The sequence below is a fragment of the Anticarsia gemmatalis genome, chromosome 8 (genome assembly GCF_050436995.1).
Source record: "Anticarsia gemmatalis isolate Benzon Research Colony breed Stoneville strain chromosome 8, ilAntGemm2 primary, whole genome shotgun sequence".
Lineage (NCBI taxonomy): Eukaryota > Metazoa > Arthropoda > Insecta > Lepidoptera > Erebidae > Anticarsia > Anticarsia gemmatalis.
This window is the reverse complement of record NC_134752.1, coordinates 3,273,045-3,295,207: the sequence shown is the minus strand read 5'-3', so window position 1 is coordinate 3,295,207 and position 22,163 is coordinate 3,273,045. Positions and strand designations below refer to the sequence as shown.

General features: G+C 36.6%; 1 protein-coding gene across 2 annotated transcripts; it reads left to right on the top strand.

Annotated features, from left to right (window-relative positions):
• The first annotated feature begins 303 nt into the window (after positions 1-303).
• On the top strand, positions 304-21,989 carry Wdr81 (WD repeat domain 81). Of its 2 annotated transcripts, none has more exons than XM_076117147.1 (19): positions 304-571; positions 657-1,533; positions 3,657-3,816; positions 5,476-5,635; positions 6,030-6,154; positions 6,424-6,602; positions 6,987-9,452; positions 9,812-9,987; positions 10,548-10,735; positions 11,117-11,192; positions 11,420-11,590; positions 12,120-12,280; positions 12,703-12,960; positions 13,388-13,595; positions 13,961-14,116; positions 14,505-14,639; positions 15,123-15,272; positions 15,696-15,802; positions 16,083-21,989. In XM_076117147.1, exons 1-19 carry the CDS (start codon positions 365-367, stop codon positions 16,312-16,314), a joined length of 6,192 nt encoding a protein of 2,063 aa, XP_075973262.1. In that variant the 5' UTR covers positions 304-364; the 3' UTR covers positions 16,315-21,989. The 2 variants fall into 2 exon arrangements, with proteins under 2 accessions (XP_075973262.1, XP_075973261.1); XM_076117146.1 differs by having other exon boundaries at positions 9,812-9,996.
• The last annotated feature ends 174 nt before the right edge of the window (positions 21,990-22,163 follow it).

The following is a 22,163-nucleotide window of genomic DNA, read 5'->3' as shown; positions in this document are numbered from 1 at the left end:
ATTATATTTGTCTGAAAAATTTGTGAAGACACTGTATTTATTATTATTACTTCAGTTATTTTTATTTAGAGCATTGTCACTTAAAATGGGGACCCAGTTTGATAGCGTTTAAACAGGCTTCTTTCGTGATTTTTAATATAGTCTAGTATCAGTAGGTACATACAATAATATTATAGTACTGTCCTTTGAATATTTTATGAGCAGTAGCTTAGAACTTTATTGATTTTTGAACGAGTCAAATATGATTTATGACAAGTGGCATCCCTTTAATGAACTGTCAAATCAGTTCAGAAATGTCAAAATTGATAATGACTGCAGTTTTGTTCGCAACAAAACAAAACAAAACATCATTAATAATTTAGACATGGATTATATAGTTAAGGAATTAGGTATAAGTAATAAAAATATATTCCCCACTGCCTCACCTGACCTTTTCACAGTCGTCGTCCACACAAGCTGGTTGAAAAAATGGTTAAAAAACGTCGAAGTAGATAACACATTGAACAATGTAGATTTTACCTTGCAACCTGGTGAAAGTGTACCTTATCCGTGGCGAAAAATATTTATAAGGGTACGTAACTGTTTGTAAGCCGTATACCTATAGAATTTCATACTGTGAATAACTAATTTGATAAGGGAATTTGTTTGCTTTGTAGGTATTGAATAAAAAGGTGTCCAAGGTTCTTCCTCTGCCTCGTTACAAGCTCAACGAGAACAGCAATGAAACGCCCCTCACATTCTCACAGCTCCTACAATATGTCTCACAGAGTAACCAAAGAAGTTTGTGGAAGGAATCCTACAAAAAATACTGTCAGAACTATGATAGTAACAAGGAAAGTACCATAGTGAACCTGCTGGAACATGATCAATTGATATCTGAAGTAGTGCTCCGTTTGTATGGATGTAATATTATTAGAATAAAGAATGATGGAGCTGGCAAGCACATAGACATCATACCTAACAAGAATATATTAAAAATGTATGAGACACATGGAAATCTGCTGGGAGCCTTGTTTATACTGGAGACAGACAATAACTTCTTTATAATATACAGAGGGCACTATGAGAATACATTATTGGACTGTTTGAATTTTAGTCCAAATTTAATAGATATGAATTATACAAGAGGTTTGTTCATAGTGTATCAACTGCTCAATTTATCAAAAGCAATGAGTGATAGAGGATTAAGCTTAGGCATGCTCACTTTACAAGATATATACTTGTCAGAGAATCTGTGGCTGCAAGTGTTGCCATTGATAACTAACAATATACATTGTTTGGATGCTTCATTGATTTTTGAACAGAATAGAACGAAGAGTACGCCTGTGGTGAACAGTCAAGGGAAGAGGGGAGAAGAGTGTTGTTGGAGGAAGAATGCTGTTGAGCTGGAGAAGCTTTGTATGCTGTGGGTGAGGGGCAGGATATCAAACTTGGACTATCTTCTACATTTGAACATGCTGGCAGGAAGGAGTAGTACTGATCCACAGGCACATTTCATGGTTCCGTGGGTCACTGACTTCTCTTCAAGATGTGGTAAGCATTTATTTCATTCTAATTGACTTAATTAATGTACTCTCCCTCTTTATCATTAAGCTAAGTATTATAGTAAAAGGTTTGTCCCCTTTATTATTATTATTACTTAGTCTTGTATATATAAAAATATTAATATAATATAATATTATTTTAATAATATTTTGAGATGTAATCAATTTTGTTTTAACTTAATGTTATAACTATTCATATTTGAATTATTTTAAAATCTTTCAAATGCTTCAACTGTAGTTTTGCATGTAGAATAACTATTTCAAAAACCAACTAGTATTGTTTATTTGTTCATTGAAGATATGCAAATTCAATAGACTAACATTTGTCTTGTTTCTAGGCAAACCTATTTACATAAACTACTGTTATCTTTATTAATATTGTAAACTAGTTTGTTTTGTTTTCATATTCCAAACAGCATTTTAGATTCAGGATGTATTTTTCATCATAAAAAACATGCAGTTTTCAAATATACAGCTATACAATGTGACATTCAATAAGTTTGATATATTTATAGTTTTTTTATATAAAAAAGCAATCGATTGAAATGGTACATGTAGTGAAATAAATCTTTTATTTATTTTAGGGCTATTGTTAAGAGTTTATTTGGGTTGATGGGACTGTGTATAACTCTTTCACACAGAAATAAATATTCAGTAATATAAGTTTCCACTTAAACATAGGACATAATTTATTTAGCCCAAAGCATAATTATTTCAGTAACTATTATATTATATAATAGCATTTTTAGTAGCTCAAAAAGCACAATAACAATGAATTAATGTCAACATTAGTCAAAGACAGATGAAACGAACCAAGTACAAAGCTCGAACTCATTTGTATGATAGAGCAATATGTATAATGATTCATCACACTATCTCACAGATGCCTTGTATATAATATATAATGTATATATAATGTTTCAAACAACAATGTTGTGTGAAGGCTAATGAGTAATGACACAGATTGATAGTGCTGTTGCTATTGTCCTGAGGTGTATGGATTCAAGTATGTTTAGTAGATAATGAAACTAATTATAACTGGGTGTATGTTTGCAATAATACCGTATGATATGTCTCAACTGCCTCTCTGGTGTTGTTGGTAGTGTGTATGCGACTGCCATGCAGAGGTTTCGAGTTCGATATTCCGAGACAAAAAATTTTTTTCAGCTTTTCTGTCTTGAAATCTAATATCTTCTGTCAACAAAACTAAGTCCCCAACCTGCACTTGTCCAGCGCCGTGGAGTCATGGCCTAATTCCTCCCTCATTACGGGAGAAGACTCTTGCTTAGCAGTGAGACCTAATGGGTTTTTTTTTTTAATGTTTCTGTCAAGAAATGCTTAGTTAATTGCTCATAGTTGAGGCTGTAACTTTCCGAACTTCGGGGAAAACGTAAAGATGTCTGTTTTGCGCCTAACCTCTCACTGGTGGTATCGGTGTAGCCTTTCCACTGGGCTATGTGTGTCTTTGATGGGATTTGAAGCTCTTAGTTTTGGTGGTTTAAAATGTCCAATCGGTGCATCTTAAATTACACGATTATTTTATTGCTAAGGCTCTAAATTAAATAATTTTACAAGGCTAAATCAGTTTCACTTACAATAGAGCGACTATAAAATATTCTCATCAAATTATAGTTTTCTTCTGTAATATTGAGATTATGGTAACTGTATACAGTTTGTCAAATCGGGCTGTTTGATTACGTTAAGACTCTTTCATCTTTCTTTTAACTAATACAACTCCAGCACTAAGAATTGCTTTTGTGTCGTGGGAACTTTTACAAACATACAAACAACGGAAACAAAGCACAACAATTATTTGTGGAGCGCATAAATCATTTTTCCGTGTAGTAATCGAACCCTCAATGGTAGTGGCGTGGCGACCCTAACCACTGTGACATGGAGGCAGTCTTATTAGTACTATTTGTTATAATCGGGTGATTTCAAACGTGCGATCTAAGTCATGTCATTTTATCAGAGTCTCTCGCTCGTGCTTACACTTCTATGATTCTTTTGATAATGATGTAGTCCGCACATTTGTAACGGCCTGAGTATAATATAGGAGTTTTTTTTCACCATGGCGAGAAAAAACAATACTCATACAAATACTCTTTTTAGGAAGAAACTGGCGTGATCTAAGCAAGTCAAAGTACCGTCTAAACAAAGGAGACAGACAGTTGGACATGACTTATGACGTCAGCGGCGGCAACGAGCACATCCCGCATCACGTGTCCGACGCGCTCTCCGATATCACGTGCTACGTATACATGGCGAGACGGTAAGCTATATACGACCTTATATAGTACAGATAAGGTTCATATTTACTTAATTTGTAGAAAGCTAGAATGGAACTATAGTCCAACAACTTACCCTCTTCTTCATAAACACACTATAAACCTATTTTAGTTAAGCAACTACTAAAATATGTTTTCTCTCTTTCATTTCGCTAAGGAGTGAAAGAAAGAAAGAGGGTTAGTAGAGAGTCTTGTTTACAAGGTTCGCGATAAGCGGAGGTATAAAGAACTAGCTGACCCGCGCAACTTCGCTTGCATCACATAAGAGAGAATGGGTCAGAATTTTCCACGTTTTTGTAATATAAAATATGCTTTTTTTTCACGAAAAATATTCTCAAAATTATTTATATCTCTTAATATAACAAAGTCGCGCTAAGGCATATCCGCCATTAAAACAGTTGCCATGACAACGGAATTTTGTTATTTCAATGTCATTATTATATTGACTATTCGCGACTTCGTTCGTCACTTGAATTTTCCCGGGAAATGCGTCATTTTCCCGGGGTAAAAAGTAGCCTATGTCCTTTCTCGGGTATCAAAATATCTCCATGCCGAATTTCATGCAAATTGGTTCAGTAGTTTAGGCGTGATTGAGTAGCAGACAGACAGACAGACAGACAGACAGACAGACAGACAGACAGAGTTACTTTCGCATTTATAATATTAGTATGGATAACATAGTTTAGAACATCAATAACTCCCAAGCTTATGTAGCTGACGGTAGCTTGTTTGACACAACTCCTTTTTTTTTGAAATACACAGAAATAAAAAAATAAAAAAAATAATAAATCGTGCGTGCTATAGTTCTATGTGCATGCAGTATGATTATTTTGTAGGGAATTTTTCGTACCGTGCTGGTATGTTTGACCCGCCAATGGTAGTCAAGAATGAACCCTATGTACTACTACTAAGGTCGTAAATCAGTCAAAAGATGCTACTTTACTTTGGTTGTGCATAGAGCTAATGTTGGTGTGTTAGATGTATGTCAATGACAGATGATTAGATATCTGACAAATATCATCAGTATATTATGATCGAGAAAGAAAAATAATCCTTAATTTGATCCACATAGAACTTATGTTTCTATAGAGTTGATCAGAGTTAGGATAAACGTTTTAGAGAATTTAATAAAATATGCATTAGCTACAAAAGTCATGGTCAATTCTAATATTTCAATATTCAGTATAGTCTTCAACTGGTTGAAAATTATTATTTCAATCACTCTATAAGGAAACTGATAAATTTTATATTACATTTATAGCATATTTAATTACTAGACCAGTCTAGCTACAATTGGATATCAAACGACACAGGAAAATAATAGCCAGAGTAATGAAAATGCGCGACACAATTTTAACCCGATTTGCTTGACGTTTCGGCTCACTTTATTCTGGCTGTAGCCGCTATCTTTTGACTGTCAGTATCTAAGCTTGGAATGTATGACCCACTGCTAGGCAAGGGTCTTCTATAATAAGGGAGGAATTAGGCCTTGAGTGCACTAATGTGGCCAAATACGGTTTGGGGACAATGTATGCTTTTAAAAACTGTGTTGAAGAACTTTCAGGCACGCAAGGTTTCATTACGATATTTTCCTTCACCTTAATGAAGAAACCGTAATTATATTTCTTTTGTTATTGTCTTAGAACTCCAAAAGAGGTGCTATGCAAGTACGTGCGTAACAAGTGGGTGCCGGCAGAGTACCCTGCGTCAATACAGCGCATGCAAGAATGGACCCCGGACGAGTGTATACCTGAGTTCTATACTGATCCGACTGTGTTCAAGAGCATACATGAGGATCTACCAGTATGTACCATGCCTCAGATGCCTATTTAAGAATTCTGTTAATATTTCCTGCCTTTGTGGTAGGGTATGCGACCTATTTTTATGTTCGTTTGAATCCCGGGTCGGGCAGACAGCTATTGGGTTTGCCTAATTGGACGTGGAATATTCTTTATTGTAGCTCGGTGTTTGTCAACGTGCCTACGGCTATGGGACTATCAAAAAACTTATTACTCGATCAGAAAATATTTTTTTTAATCCATTGCTGTCCCACTGTTGAGCAAGAGTTTCCTCCTAAACGAGGGAAAAACATATTTAAAGTATGTGGGGCAATAAACTTACTTTGTTTTTCCGTTCTACCAAGGTAATCTGTTATTGATATTAAAGCATCAATCTAATTAATAATATATTTTTGTAGGATTTAGGTATACCTACATGGGCGACATGCGTAGAAGATTTCATAACGAAGCACAGAGAAGCTTTAGAAAGCAGCCACGTGTCTGAGAACCTGCATCATTGGATAGATATCACTTTTGGTTATAAGTAAGTTTTAGTATAATTTCTTAACGCGTCTATAGTAATTTATTAATTGTGAATCTATTCTTGTACGTAAATTTAGAAAGACGACATCTTGTGGTATTCTCCGGAACTAGCTAGAGACGCCGAGTGCCGTGTAATTTTTTTTGTTAGACGAAAAGATATGGTTTTTGCATCTCCAAATGCAAATTGTACTTAATATGTCTTAAAAGCAATTGTACTTAAAAGCATTTAATATGTCTCCCATATTCTAAAGTATTAATTGTTTTTGACAGGTTATCAGGTGCAGCGTCAATAAAATCAAAGAACGTGTGTCTATCGTTAGTGGACGGTCACACGAGGATACGTCGCGGCGGTACCGTGCAGTTACTTACTGCACCGCATCCGTCTCGGGCGACTAAGGCTTTACCGCCCGCGCCGCCCAGGTTACATTGGACTGCACCAAAAGATGCCAGTAAGTAGCAACTAAAGTCTTGGGAACTGGTGTATTTTGTCATGGTACTATAATGGTTCCTTGAAATTCACCTGTTTTTATCATGCATACGAGTTTTTTATGAAGTCATTAGGCCTGGACTATGTTGAAAAGTCGTTACACTTGCTATTTTATTTTGCATATTATAACGAAGTGACTAAATTGTAAAGAAAAATGTATTATTCAGGTATGATCGATCATCATCATCGATTGATCAGTCAAATGGTTTGTACTATACTAAATTTTAAGTATAATAAAAAGGGACCTACTGTTTTTCCTAGTTGCACTCCATTTTATTGATACGCACCAGTTTTTCCATAAGAATTTCATACACTGTAAAGTGTTTAAATAAATTTATTTTTACAGGAAAAGCCATCAAGAACGAAAGTTCAGACGACCTATCAGACGAAGACGAAGAATCAACAAGCCTTCCTCAACACGTTTCCAGACTAAACGTACCACCACAAAGAATGCGCTCTAGACACAAGAGCAGTAGTAGAGCGCGCTCTTTGTCCAAGACCCAAGGCCTGGAAGACTCCCAACATTCAGCCAGTGAAGGCCGAGCATCCTCCCACTCAAGGCATTATAGGGTCCAACGATCAGAGCTAGGCAAAGGCATAATATACCTTCCAAAAGAATTCAACCCAGTTGCCTCAATACAAGCGCTAGAAGCCCTCGACAATTTCCGAACAAAATGCTTCTTCAGCAAAGCGGAAGACAAAGAAAAATGCAAGGAAAACGTCACTACTTTAAACCTGTACCCAGTACAACAGGAAATAAAAGAGAATTCAGTGAGCAAAGAAGACGATACCGCGTTTACGAATCACATGTTTTTAGCTTCGTACGACCAGAGTTATTTGAAGAAATTCACTCAAGACGCGCATATAGAAAGTGTTTTAAAGGAACGAAAGAATAGGTCTTTTAATACAAGGTACACTACGGACGCGTCGGTTTACAACCAGTTTGTGACCGAGAGTCGGAGGCAAGACATGTTGGTCATAGGCTGCTTGATCATCGAGATATTCTTGCACACGTATATGCGCCCTTTACGAACGGCTAACGACAATTTTCTAGAACGATATAATAAATGTCGGACTGTGTTAAAATTCAATTTCAATTCTTTACCAAAAAGTGTCAGTTATGTAGCGTCTTTGCTTCTTAATGTTCAGCCGCCGAGTTTGAGTTTCAAGAACGAATTAACGCCTAAGAAAGAAGAGGTTATGAAAAAGGTTGCAGTTACGGAAAAAGGCTTGCCTGCACCCACCCCAGCGCAATTATTGCAACCTTTACTAATGCAGCATTTGATACCTTTTCCACCCAGTTTCAATACTTTATACAAGCTTCTAAATACACTACACGAATACGAACTAACAAGCAACGAATTAAACATACTATACATGTACGAATGTGACGGAATTCAGTGCGAAAAGTATCAGAATGTTGATAAAACTAAGTTGTATTTTAACCAGAAGATAGCTGAAGGAAAGATTCAAGCTTGCGTCGCTCATTTAGACGTGTTATTGAACCAAGTCAATTGTTACAATCAATTTGATGTATTAGACATATTTTTATCTCATTATATAGAGCTCTTGCAAAACAAAGATACTTCAGTGTTAGCCGCGTGGTACTTATTCGACACTGTCAGTAAAGCATTAGGTCCAGCTCAGACGAGGAAAAAGCTACTAAAACATATACTAAATCTGTATGAAGACGATGATTTTGCGGTTGACAAACCCGATCAACATAAGCTAACAGATTTTGATGCGGTAACTATAAATGGCGGAGTGACGAATAGGCAGAAATTTGTTAAACTGTATCATAATATATTCTTGCTGCAGTTGATGGTAAGGCTTGGTCTACAATGTTTTCTGGACAACTTCACTCAACATTTGGTCGAAGCTGTTGGTGGGTATAAAGACGTGACTGAGGAAGTCGGATCTCCAGGACATTTATGTCATAATAAAGCTTTATCTAACAAGAAGCCGAGATACTCCGACGATAATGTGAAAAACGCCTTATCAAGCAACACGGATATATTCTCACCAGACACTTCTTACGGCTCAGAACACGTTACGACACCTAATGTTGAAAAAACGGTAAACGAAATTAAGGAAAAAGATACAGATAGTAGAAGTGAGAATGAACTATTCCACTTCGAGAATGATAAAGATAGATTACCTAGTCGTAGTAGCAGAAGCAAGTCTCCCGCGGAATCAATAGAGTCTTACACATCGAATGTTCAAGAAAATAACATGCATACTCCTTCACCGTCCACGGAGTACACATCTCCGATATCCGTCAAACATTTCACTAACCATACGATGCAAAAGGAACTAAATTCTACTGGAAATAAAGACGAAAATCACGATGCACATAACTCAAAAGTACCTACGTCCCCGATAATCGAAATACCATCTAAACCGATGTTTACTAGTTACCTACATTTTGCGGATGATGATAATGAAGATGAAGAATTAAGGCGAAAGGAGAAGCCTACTATAGAATTGAACCAAGAATATGAGTCTCAATCGAAAGGAAACACTTCGATAGAGGAAGACTGCCTGTATAAAGATTCTGGTTCTTCGAAAATCTCTGACATGAGTTCAGAAAGTTTAATATGGTTGGCTCACAGACTAGGACCGGTACTTACTTGTAGATATATAACCAGGAATTTGTTGAAGATGCTGACGCTTTGCTATATTGGTAAAGATAATTTAGCGCCGTGTGAGAGTGAGGAGAAAGACGAGTTTGATGAGATATCGATAGTTAACAGTCGTGTGGTCGGAGATAGGAATGCTATGAAGGTTATTAAGTGCCTCACTTCTATAGTAGGTAAGTATATTTTTTTATTACACAAACCATCAGACCAGTCTGTAGTATTTGTATCAGTCTACTTTGGACTCGAAATGACTAAAGGTTTAACATACTTGTCAAGAATCTACGAAATTGGGATGTTTTGAATTTGTATCTCAGAAATTGCTAGCGATTTTATATTATTTTTGTTTTCATGTAATTTTTTTAAAATAGTCAATGTTCATATTATTTTCGATACATAAATATTATAATATTATTACATAACTATCATAATTAGATGTCGTTTCTGATATTTATACTGATCTCGAAAACCCCATATATTGAACAGAAGAGTTTAGTTTCCATAATCGAAAGCATAAATTATATTATTCTTCCAGCAATGTACGGCGAGCAGCTAATAATATTCCAATACCTGCCGCACATGGGCGAGCTGATCGCGTCGTGCCGCCGGCGCCTGTCCGCGCCGCTGGAGGGCGGCGTGGTGGCGTGCCTGCAGCTCGTCAAGTACCTCGTGCCCTTCATGTGCGACGTCAAGGTCATGGAGCAGCTACAGGTAGGGAAGGTATCTGTAGACACTTGATTTGGGCTTTTTATTTATTTACTATGTGATTTTAGGGGACTTTCAGAAATTGTGGCAAAATAAACGTATATGCATGTCTTATCTATTAGCGTGGTTAAAACGAAGTGAATACGTACTCATATCGATATCGTTATTCCTCTTTAGACGGCTTTTGCAGTACATAAAGTCTATATAGTGTAGAGAATAGCTGCAAGCTGTGGGATACTAACAGTCTTAATCTACGCTTGTAGTTTTGCGAAGTAGCTAGGCGGTGCGTTAGGCAAAGCTTTATTGCTGGACGAGGGTCTCCTCCCTATAGAGGGAGGGCTTAGGTCTTGAATCCACCATGCTGGCAAGTGCGGCTTAGGGACTTTGCATGCCTTCAAGCAATACGTTCAAAAACCTTTAAGCATACCGGGTGGACCGTTGCAGTACAATTATTTCTGATACAATCATAACTTCAAAAAGTCATTTGCGTGTTGCCTTGGGTTCGTTACGTTAGGGGTGTCAACTTATATCATCAGCTAGATATTAATGAAAAATCTTGATTTCAGGACACATTTCTAAAATCAATCCTGCAGCCAGCACTCCGTCTGGCGTCGACCAGTCGTTGTTCATACCCGAGCGGCGCGGCGGCGCGGTGCTCGCTCACCCGCAAGCTGCTGGACGCTATGTACGCGCTCGCACTACGCATCGGACGCGAGATGACCCGGCGACATATATGTGTGCCGGCTTTACAGAGGTAATGTGATTTTACTATAGGTTGTATGTAAGATGTTGCAACGTAATGGAATTTCTTAATTCACCTTACTTCAAGTTTAATAGTAAAAAAAGTGTATTCAAAACCCCCTTCCATTCGCCACGGAATTGATTGACATCAGTTGAACAGTATTTATGTTAACATCCTTAGGTCGATTATCCCCTACGTCGTACTTATTGCGGTGATAGATGCGGCAGACAGGCCTCTACAGTAAACATGTTGCCTACTATAGTGCCGTTATTTAGCAGACGTGGACAAATTGTGTAAATCTTACACGACGTCGGCTTCAATGGGGCTCGAAGTTTTGTCTGCCTGTAACTCCAAGTTTTGCAACTTTAATAAGGCAATAATTTATTTTCACAGGTTCTTCCTAGCTTTCGATAAAGCAAATGGCAAGATAGAAAATTGGCCGAAACAAGATGAGAGCACACCCGAAAAGGTACCCTCTTTTATTATAAAGACTGTCACGTAGTATTGTGGCCATTTTACAATTATTTTTCAAATAATGTTTTCGATTCCGTGTTTCCGTGTCATTGGTTGTGCGATAAATTGGTCTCAACGCCAAATTTGCATCATCTTCCATCAATGATAATGTAACCCTGCCTAATATGACAACAAAAAAGTAAATGCGATGTTAAGTATCTAATTTGACGTATGTATGTACAGTCAGACCAAGAGTCAACGGAGTCGAAGCCGGAAGGTTTCTTGGAGATCTGCCGCGACGGGAGCACGGCGGAGTGGCGCGTGCAGGACGGGCGCGTGGTGCGCGCCGACCTGCCCGACCTGGCCTGCACGCCGCCCGACGTCGACCACACCGCCGATACTGCTAGGTTAACGGTGAGTTTACGAACATTATATATTGTGGACTAACTTGTTTAGACTTGTACAGGTTTGTACGTATACGAGTGAATGCGTATTAGTATGTGTATTCTTGTGTCTTGTAGTGTTGCTATAGAAATATTCGAGCAACTGTCGCAATTATGCCTATACTCAGGCCGTTGCAGACGTGCGAACTACGTCATTATCAAAAGAATCATAGAAATGTGTAAGTGCGAGCGAGAGACTCCGATTCAATGACATGACTCAGATCGCAAGATTGAAATGGCCTAAGTATAGTATTGAAATGATTCAAAATAATGCATGGATTTCAAAAGATGGAAGTAATTTGCTTTTTTTTTTAAATAATTAGTTTTAAACGTTTTTCAAAATGATACAGTGCCTTATTTGTATTAATTTCTGTATGCAATTATTTTTTATTCTTTGTACGAAAATCTTTCAGTCTGTTGAACCACAGACCATACCATAACCCATGACCTTATTTTTATTCAATATAACTACTGCTAATGTCCATTCTTCATCTTTTTAGGCTCAAGAAGAGCTACTAGTAGTATTCGACGAAGAGCTAGCGTTCCAAGCGTACACCACGTTCGCTAAGTTCATAGGAGTGGAGACGATGGAGCGATGCCTCAAGAACAACGACACTATCAGACATTTGTGCCACAAGTACGAACAAAACCATTCTATAAGGTATGAACTACTTTACGTTGTCTTTTAAAATATTCTGAACGCTTAAAAAGAAAAGAATATACATAAATCACGTCTATATCACGCCTTTTTCTCAAAGTGGTAGGCAGAGATCAAAGAACGTCACTTGGTAAGATTCTTTCAAACTTCCCTTCCTCATTCACATCTATACATCTTGTCATACAGGACCGGTTACGAGAATTACGCACCTAAGCTTTTCACAAGGTTTTTGCTTCTTACAAAAATCATTACAGATTACAGAACTGGTTTATTTATTACTTAAACTGATACATTAAAAATATCTTAAGATAAATTGCTAAAAGCTTTGTGTAAAGCTCAATCAATCTACCGTAATGAATAAAGAATTACGTGGCTGTAAGATTAAGGCTATTAGCTAGTTAACTAAATACGCAATTTGTCCTCAGTTCTCCCTTACAAATCCGGCCGGACAAACGCGTGCAGCCCTCATTCAGCGACGAGCCCTTAAACCGGAAGGACGTCACAACTAAACCGGAAGTGGTCATGGACCATATATCAAGTTCCAACAGTTTCGGTTCAAACGTCACTCTCGTCGGCAACAGGATAGATGTCGCTAGTGACGCGGGCGATGTCGGACACGCTGTGCAAGGGAACGGGTTCGATGTCGTGGCGTGTAAGATGGATAATGGAGTTAAGAGTAATAGGTAAGTGGTTTTTTAACTTATATATAAGTTTTCTCCAGGTAACATGATCTTTGTTTCAATTTTATACCTTTGGGGTAACAGGAAATGTGTTTTTGAAATGTTGTATCTCCGACAGTCCTAAAGTTTAACTAAATCTTTACTATATGGAATCTTTCAAGTGTGCGTTCGACTCGCACTTGGCCGATTGATTGTGTTTTATGTCATAGAGATGCCAACAAATTAGAGCCTAGTACTAGATATGACTTTGCCAGTAAGACTACCTTTTAAGTTAATACAGGCAATAAAGTACTTTTTTAAGTTATACAAGAGCCTTTGTTTGAGAGTCACTCACTCTCAAAGGCCCAAATTGAGCATACAGATTAACCTATCTGTTCAAAAAACAGTTTTTTTAAGGCTATACACTAAAATACAACTACTCTTTGCCCAGGCACTTGCGCGGCGACTGGCTAATATACTGGGAGCACGAGATCGGTCGTCCGGACAAGGAGTCGCGCTTCAACTTGAAGCAGATCAAGTTGCAGACGTTCGCGGGACACACGCACACTGTCAAGAGTATACACTGTCTCGACAATGAGAACAGCTTCATGAGCGGCTCCAAGGACAAGACTGTGAGACTCTGGTCTTTGAGGAATCAGGTATGAATCTTTACGCAATATTAGATATTCAGATGCAATCACGTGGTTTTTCAGACTACCCCAGATTAATATACTACTCCAATGTATTCACACTCCACCCCTGTGGAGTCAAACGCTACCGCTGCTCACTTTAACGCTAGTTTATTCATACGTTAGTTACATGTCCGTCTATCTAAACATTATAAACACTACCCGAGTTTATTATGATGCTATCTTAGTTCACTCAGACGCTACCCCAGTTTAACTGATGTTTGCTTTTTCCAATCGTTACCAAGAAACGAAACTTCGAAAAACTTTAACTGATATTGCCTTACTCAAAACATCTCTCGTATCAGTTGATAATAATAATATTCTTTAATATACAGGGTGATGGCAACGCAACGTCACAATGTAACTGGACGTACACGGGTCACAAGAAGGGTGTGTTATCTCTCACGTTCCTAGAGTCGCTGCGTCTCGCCGTGTCTACTGACTCCGTTGTACACATATGGGACCCTTTCATGGAGAGTGTAGTTTCACAGGTAACAGTTTTATTTTATGCTTTCTATTCAATATTTTGCTCATTATATTACTGAGTTAATATTAATATTTAAACAACTCATAAGACTACGTTATTACTTTATTATTTTATTACTGCATTTATGATCATTCATTCCAAGTCGCAGTAGTTATTTTACACTCTGATAAATGTATCTTATTAAGTAAATAATTATTGAATAAATGATTTAAAAAAGTTAAAAAAATATTATCATTACAGCTGATGTCTTATCCTGTTTCATATTCAATAGTAACTGACATGCACAGGCAGGATCATATTTAACGAACCACAAGAAAATAAACTTAGTAAATAAATTGCAATATCTATAATTATTAAATGGTAATGGATGATTATTTTTCTTATATTTACAGTTGGATAGTATAAAGTCTCCAGTAAGTATAGTTCGGACGTTAGCTGGTCCTTCAGCTGCAGTATTAGCAGCTACCACGGACGCTACCCTCAGAGTCATCGATGCGAGAGCGCCGCATACTTCACATGAACTTAAAGTAAGTTCCATAAGATTATTTTTTCTAATAACTATTTGTGTACCAAAATTTACAATGATACTCGCGTATGCATTGCATAAAAGTAACCTTTTGGAGGAATAATCGAGTATACGTATGTATAACCTTTATACTTGGGCCTAGGTCTCGATCTAGTATTATAATTAAAAAAACGTATTACTAAACGTTCTTTCACAGAAGTTGACGTTTGAAATTATCTTAAATATTTGATCCAGCTAGATTGAAGTCTTTTCACCGCGATTAAAAGTGTTTTAGCAGAACATAACTGATGAACAAAATCAAAATCAAATCATTTATTAATTTAAGTCAAATGCTGGCACTTATGATAGTCAATGATAAGGAGTGAATTTACCGCCAGTTCGGAAGGTATGGCCAATAAGAAGAGCTAGCAAGAAACTCCTGGCCAAAATGTTTTTTTTTTGCATTATAAAGTAATTTCTATATTTTTTTAATGTTTTTGTTCAGTTACCGATGAGTGCGACGACGTTCATCCGTTGTATGTGCGTGTGTTCTGCGGGCGGCTGGGCGGCGTGCGGCCTGGCCTCGGGACACGTGGTGGTGGTGGACCTGCGCACCGGCCTCACGCTAGCTACCTGGCGGGCACATGACGGAGAGGTAAACTATACACACTCAAAATATTATCACTATATCAGCTTAGCCTTTCTTCCAAACTATGTTGGAGTCGGCTCACAGTCTCACCGGATGCAGCTGAGTACCAGTGTTTTGCATGAGGCCACTGCCTATCTGACCTCCACAACCCAGTTACCTGGGATATAACAAAATATTATTTAGTCTACTTTATTCTACGACCTGGCGATTAGCTGCAACTAACTGCAGACTTTTTTTTAAGAAAAAATGATTTGTTTCTCTAGCGTATTCCAGAAGAACTATTTTCATCAAGTATTTATACGATTGTACCCGATGAAATTGTATTGTAGGGAAGAAATGTAACGTATAAAATTATCGAAAACTTTTATTAATAATAGTTGCGGTGTTCGTTTGAAATAAAGGTCAATTAAATGTTTATTTACTTGCTAGGTGCTACGGTTAGCGACGGTAGACGAACATAGGTTGCTCAGTTCAGGATTAGATCAAGTCACGGCACTATGGAGACCAGACGACGGTGAACTGATAGCACATCTCAAGTAAGTCACTTATTACAATTAAATATTCCAGTCACTATTAATGTAGTTTTTGTACAGTGACATATGAAAAAATGGTACATCATTGTCAATGACAGACTTCAAAGAATACTATCAAAATTCTAATTTACAACCAGATCAAGATACCTTGATTCTTTTAACGTAATTAGACTTGATTTACGACCTAGATTCAATTCAATCAAGTCAATTTAGATGGTTCAAACTTTTTAATATTTGAAAATATTCAAACACTTTATTTATCACTTACTTTTTTTCGCAACAGAGGCAGCACAGAGCCAGTCCACTGCCTCTCCGTATACTACAACGAGTTAATATCGGGCACTACGAACAATCGCATAGGAGTCCATACTTCACTAGACCAGGACGCCTCGTTCTCAAGCACCAAGCTACGATCAGATACCTTCAAAGGAGTACTTACTTGCATGTCTGTGTTACCATTAAACAGGCTGCTGTTGCTTGGATCCGATAATGGAACGATTAGCTTGCTTTGCTGATTGTTAGTTCGTGTAATAATTTGACTAACAGTTCGTGTATTAAATCGAGAGTTGAAATTGTTCGTGTATTAAATTGGAGAGATTCATGTATTAAAGGCATTGATTTATTTAAGATGTATTTTGTCCTACAGCAATAACAAGTCCGTTAAATTAAAGGTATAAACTGAGATGCAATTAAACTTGTCTATATAAATAGCCGAATATGGTTACTAGTTGTCAACTGCGACGCAACTTTGCAACGCGTTGGCTACTGGTTTCGTATTAGTGGTAGTTCAAGCGAGTTTGTATGGATTTTGCTGTGTTTGTGTAAAAGAATAGAAGCTAGGTAATAACATTTTATTTGCGTTAAATATAAATGAAGGTGAGAAAAAATTATAAGCTGTAACAATTTTATTACGAAAAATGTTCCATCGAGTCTAAATCAAGATGATTGATAAACCAAGTTTCGTTATAAAGCTGTAACTACAAAAGAAAAAAATAACTAATGTAATTAATCATAAAAATAATAGACAAATAATACCATTTTTTACTTTTCCATCAAAGATTTAAAAATAAAATAAATGTATAGTTGAATTCATAAGCAGCTGTTAACTGTAATTCTAAGATAGCTAATATATCTGCATACCGCAGGCAGAAGCGTGAAGATATATATAATATAAGAAGTATGTATATAAGATAATTCATTCCTAACCAGTCATTCCTATAATAAATAAATTTAAAATAAATTTAACCCATTACTGTCCCACTGCTGGGCAAGGGGTCTCCTCCCGTAATGAGGGAGGGGTTAGGCCTTGAGTCCACCACGCTGGCCAAGTGCAGGTTGGGGACTTTGCATGCCCTCAATAAATGTATTAAACAAATTTTTAGGCATGCAAGGTTTCCTCACGATGTTTTCCTTCACCGTTGGAGCATGTGACAATTATTTCTAATACACACATAACTTCGAAAAGTCATTGGTGTTTGCCTTGGGTTCGAACCTGCGACCACTTGCGTGGGAGGTGTCAACTTATACCACTCGGCTATCACTGCTCTTTTCCTATATTCAAGTATTTTTAGTTTGTATTATACTTAATTTTATATTACTAAATGTATCATCCAGGTGTTTTTATTTTAAAACATTAAAACAGCATATTAATCGGTAAAGTTTGTTAATGACATTCAATTGAAAAGTTTTGATACAACAAACTATAGTGAACCCAGTTTTCACATCCTATTAAGAAATGGGCAAAATCTACACACAATAAGTAATATCTAATGTGTGAGAGTATACTATAGTCCTACAACTTAGGGCTCTTTCAATTTAGACGTTTCGTGTCGTACGGCTGCCGCACGTTAACCGTGCCGCTGGTTATAGCCCGCTGCCGTACTGCTGCGGTACGTTAGCCGTCCGACACCAAACGCCTAAATTGAAAGCGTATCTGACTGCCGTGCGTTTGTATGTTAGTGTTGTTTTAAATTCATGTGACAGCAGTGTAGCCATGGACTCTGACGAAGAAACATTACTGTTAGTGCTCCTGTTAAAAAATATCAAACAGAAACAAAAACGCCGCGCCCGTAAAAGAACACTACCGATGTTTTCATTAACATGTAATTTTGGTGATTTCCATATTCTTTATCCTAGGTTAAAACAAGACCCAAGCAATTTTTTTAATTACTTAAGAATGTCAAGAGAATGTTTCTACGAATTACTCAATAATTCAATTTCATTTATAAATTCTTCCACGTCTATATCATCCATTTTAAGCAAATAATAAACATGAAAATTCAATGAAATTAGCTGTCACGTTTAGTCACCGCACTATTCAACAGCGAAATGAACACGTGGAGCTTGCGACGTTGCCGTCCTGTCGTCGTGCGTTCTCGGTACCGACACCGCACTGTTGCCGCACCGTGCGATTTGTATGAAAACAAATGACCGTCCGTGCACCGTACGACAAACGCACCGTCTCGGCACTGCTGCGGTCCGACACGATACGGCTAAATTGAAAGAGCCCTTAGTAGGGAGCCTTTCATGCAAGTTGCGCGGATGGCGGAGGTATACAAAATTAAGAATGTCACTTACCCGCAGATGTATGCGGCAGACGGTTGCCTGTTTGCTGCGGCTACTGTTACATACACGAAAATCTGAATTATGGACTAGATCAGTGATTTCCAACCGGTGGTCCGCGGAAGTCATAATGTGGTCCGCGAATGACTTTAAAACTTCAAATTTTCAGGATGATTAATACAATTTATCTTTAATATACTCACATATTGGTCCCTGCTAACAAGAATAATATAAAAGTGGCCCCAGACTAAGAAAAGGTTGGGAACCCCTGGTCTAGATAAAGAATGCTTTCCACGGCTCGCTATTAAATTGTCGGACTATAAGGAATCTAGATGAGCAATGGCGGCATTGTGTGTTGTGTGTTTAATCACCTAACCTCTCCCCAAAATCGTTTGACTGGTTCACTCCCATATAATAGTCGAGTCTCTAAATATATCGACTTTTACACTATAATAATCCTGGATACCGCTTCATAATAAACCATTAACTTTAATGTGATGTTTAAGTGCAATATTTATTTATTTCCGACTCCATAATAATTTTTATATACTCACCACGGAATATTTTTCATTTTTTATCGATTTATTTCGATTTGCTCAGAAAATAGGTCGAAATTCAACGACCCGTGATCTAAAAAACTGTTTTATTTATTGAATAATATGTATGTAAATAATATTAAAAGTGTGTGCGTTCTCCTCTAGGCTTAATTTTGTAAAATAAAGAAAATGAAATAAAAAAATGGTTGAACCTGTGTTCCGATCGCACGCTGTGGTATGTGCCCGTATGTCCTTTTATCCAGCTTAGCTATAATAATAATTTAGAATAATGCACTTGTAAACATATATAAAAGGATCAATAATATCGGCTAAAACTTAAGTTAATTATTTTTTAGAGCAATCACATTTTAATTTGTCAACAGCACTTTAAGAAATTTCCGTAGAGGGTAATTATTTTCTTCAAGTGTCAAGAAACAAAACATTTGTACATTTTTACGGGTGGTGGCGGTGCGTTATTTCCCATTAAAATGAAAATTGATATAAAAAAAAGTATGTGAAATGCTCTATAAACAAATTAACTTACGAAAGAATGATATAAGTTTGAGCCTCTCGTTTGAACCAGTAGCAAAATCGACACCCAGACAATCATAGCTTACTTAGAATATAAAACAATAATTCAAAACCACATCCGCAATTTTGTGATTACTGCACTGTTTCAATTGTGGGCTTCAAGGTGCTCTTTTCAATTATTGTATATTAAATCTAAATATAGTATATGTACTCTATAGGAAGAAGGCGTGATTTTATGTATGTATGTATGTATAAATAGCGGCGATAATTTGTGTAATATGCAACGCTGGCTGTAAACATTATACCATGCGCGTCAAAAGTACAAAGTAGCCGTTACCAAAGATTTTAATAAAACATAATAATTAATAAAAATATAACAATATTACAACTTTTTTTGTAAATAATCTGTCACAGTTTAAAACGCTTACGAAAGTCGAGATTTTAATTCCAAAAATAACATTTTTCGTATTAGTACTTACTCCTTCTAATTATTTTTCGATTTAAGGATTTTTCCAAGCAATATATTAGCATACAATTGATTACAAAATATCAAGCATTTTTTTTACCTACGATGACCTTGACCTCTAAGTTAAAGGTCGCTGACCTTTTTCAGGTTGAGGTCAAATTTTAATTAAATTATTAGGTCACAAATTCCTTTAAATTCGTAATGATCTTTCTTAGATGATTTTTATAATAAGTATTTTCCATTTGGCACTTAAATTGTTAATGTATTGTATGTATTAGTTTTCTTTGTGTCCCAATCGTGATATTATGAACAAAATGTTTTAGTTTGTAGTGTAAAGTAGTAGCACCCAAATTATTAGGTTCTAAGTAAACACTTTTCGTGTAGATCTAGTAAACATATTAACTGGAAATATTCACCGAAATTCACATTGATTTGTTTTGTTAAATTAATGAAGCGCGATTCTCTACCACTATCGACTATCGACAACTGCCTAGCTATCGAGAAATTCTGTATGTAAATCTATTTAGCGCCTCTTGCGGGCGCGCTAGGAACCATTTCAACCGACTTTAGAGAAAAGAGGAGGTTCTCAATTCGTCGGAATCTTATATTTTTTATGACTTCGCCTGTACATCCGTCAATACTGAACTGATTTTGCAATTTTTTGCAGTACCTTTTAAATATCAAACTGTCGATACTCGATAGTGCCGACTGTAAAAAATCGCGCTATTGATGATTATATTCTCTAGTAAAACATACTACAATGAAATGAATTATTGTTATCATATAATGAATACAGAGTTCGGCAAAAATAATTTATTTTAATCAAATTTAAACGAAGTATCCAATTTTAATGTTCTCGAAACAAAGCATTTTATGAATTAAGAGGAAAACATTAATTTTACTTGTAAGTTTTAAATATTGTACGTATATTATAAGATACCTATTTGTATTGTATCATTAAATTTTTGTTCCTTATTGTAAATGCTCACTAACGTAACGCGAAAACTGGCAAGAGCTTTATAATGTATAATAGAATACGGGAATTAACGCGAACACGCATTTTACCCATTGGTCCCAGGCAGACTTTCAGTCTGCCTGGGACCACGGCGAGTGCAACCTGCGCCGAAACGTTAGGCATTTTAAGGTAAAATGCGTGTTCGCGTTAATTCCCGTATTCTATTATACATTAAACATGCAACGCGAGAGTTTAAAAGTTATGAAGAGCTTTATACTAGAAAATTAGATCGTAGTAAATGCAAATCAAAAAGATAACTTTTAATTTAAACCATCAATGTCCCACTGGTGGGCAAAGGTCACCTTGCCAAATAAATCCTCTCATTTTAAAAGGAGACCCTTGCCCAGAAGTGGGCCATTCCCCTCAGTAAGAGACTAAGAGTCCATCTGATGCTTATAAGGTGCGGGTAGGAACTTTGTATTCTTTCAAAAATCGTTCTAAAGAACTCTAAGACATTAACATAACACGTTGTATAGACAGTATTCAGGATAAGTTATGTAGCAGAATTCGCAGACAGACTTTTAATAATACCTAATTTATAATTAACGTGCTAGAAGTTTGCGTAGCTTACAAATTGTTCGAAAGTAGTGATAGTATAAAGAGCACTGGCTTTTCCAATTAAAAAATGCGCCTTGAATTGTCTGTCTTGTACGATTAATTAAATTTAACCCATTAATGTCCCACTGCTGGACTAGAGTCTCCTCCCGGAACGAGGGAGAGATTAGGCCCTGAGTCCACAAAAAGCAGTACCTTTAATATAGTAAAAAATATTGGACCACTATTGGCATGTTTCGTCAAAATTTTAAGACCGTGCCAAAAACTGCTATTACTTAACAATTAATCAAATCTAGTAAAAATGCCAATCCGCAAAACTTATGAACTTTATTCTAAATATCCTTGTTCTAATGCTTTTCCCATTAATTTTGATTCATCGGTATGAAAGCAAAACGTTTGTTAGTAAGAGTGTAGTGTTGGTAAGCTCTGCCTTGACACGAACGATAATATAACGACCTGTTGTAACTATGTATATTGTGTATTGTAGCAAAGGTATTTTTTGTAATAAAAGTATTTTATAGAGGTTTTCTTTGTTTTATTTTAATAGCTTAAACCCCACCGCTTACAATAACAGTAAATATTTCTCGGGATATTATTTCTCATCCCTGCCAGGTTTTATGCAAATCGCTTTAGCTCTTTTGACGTGTAAGAAGGCCAAACAAATACTACACAAAGTGTAGTTTTTTGCGCACTACTGAG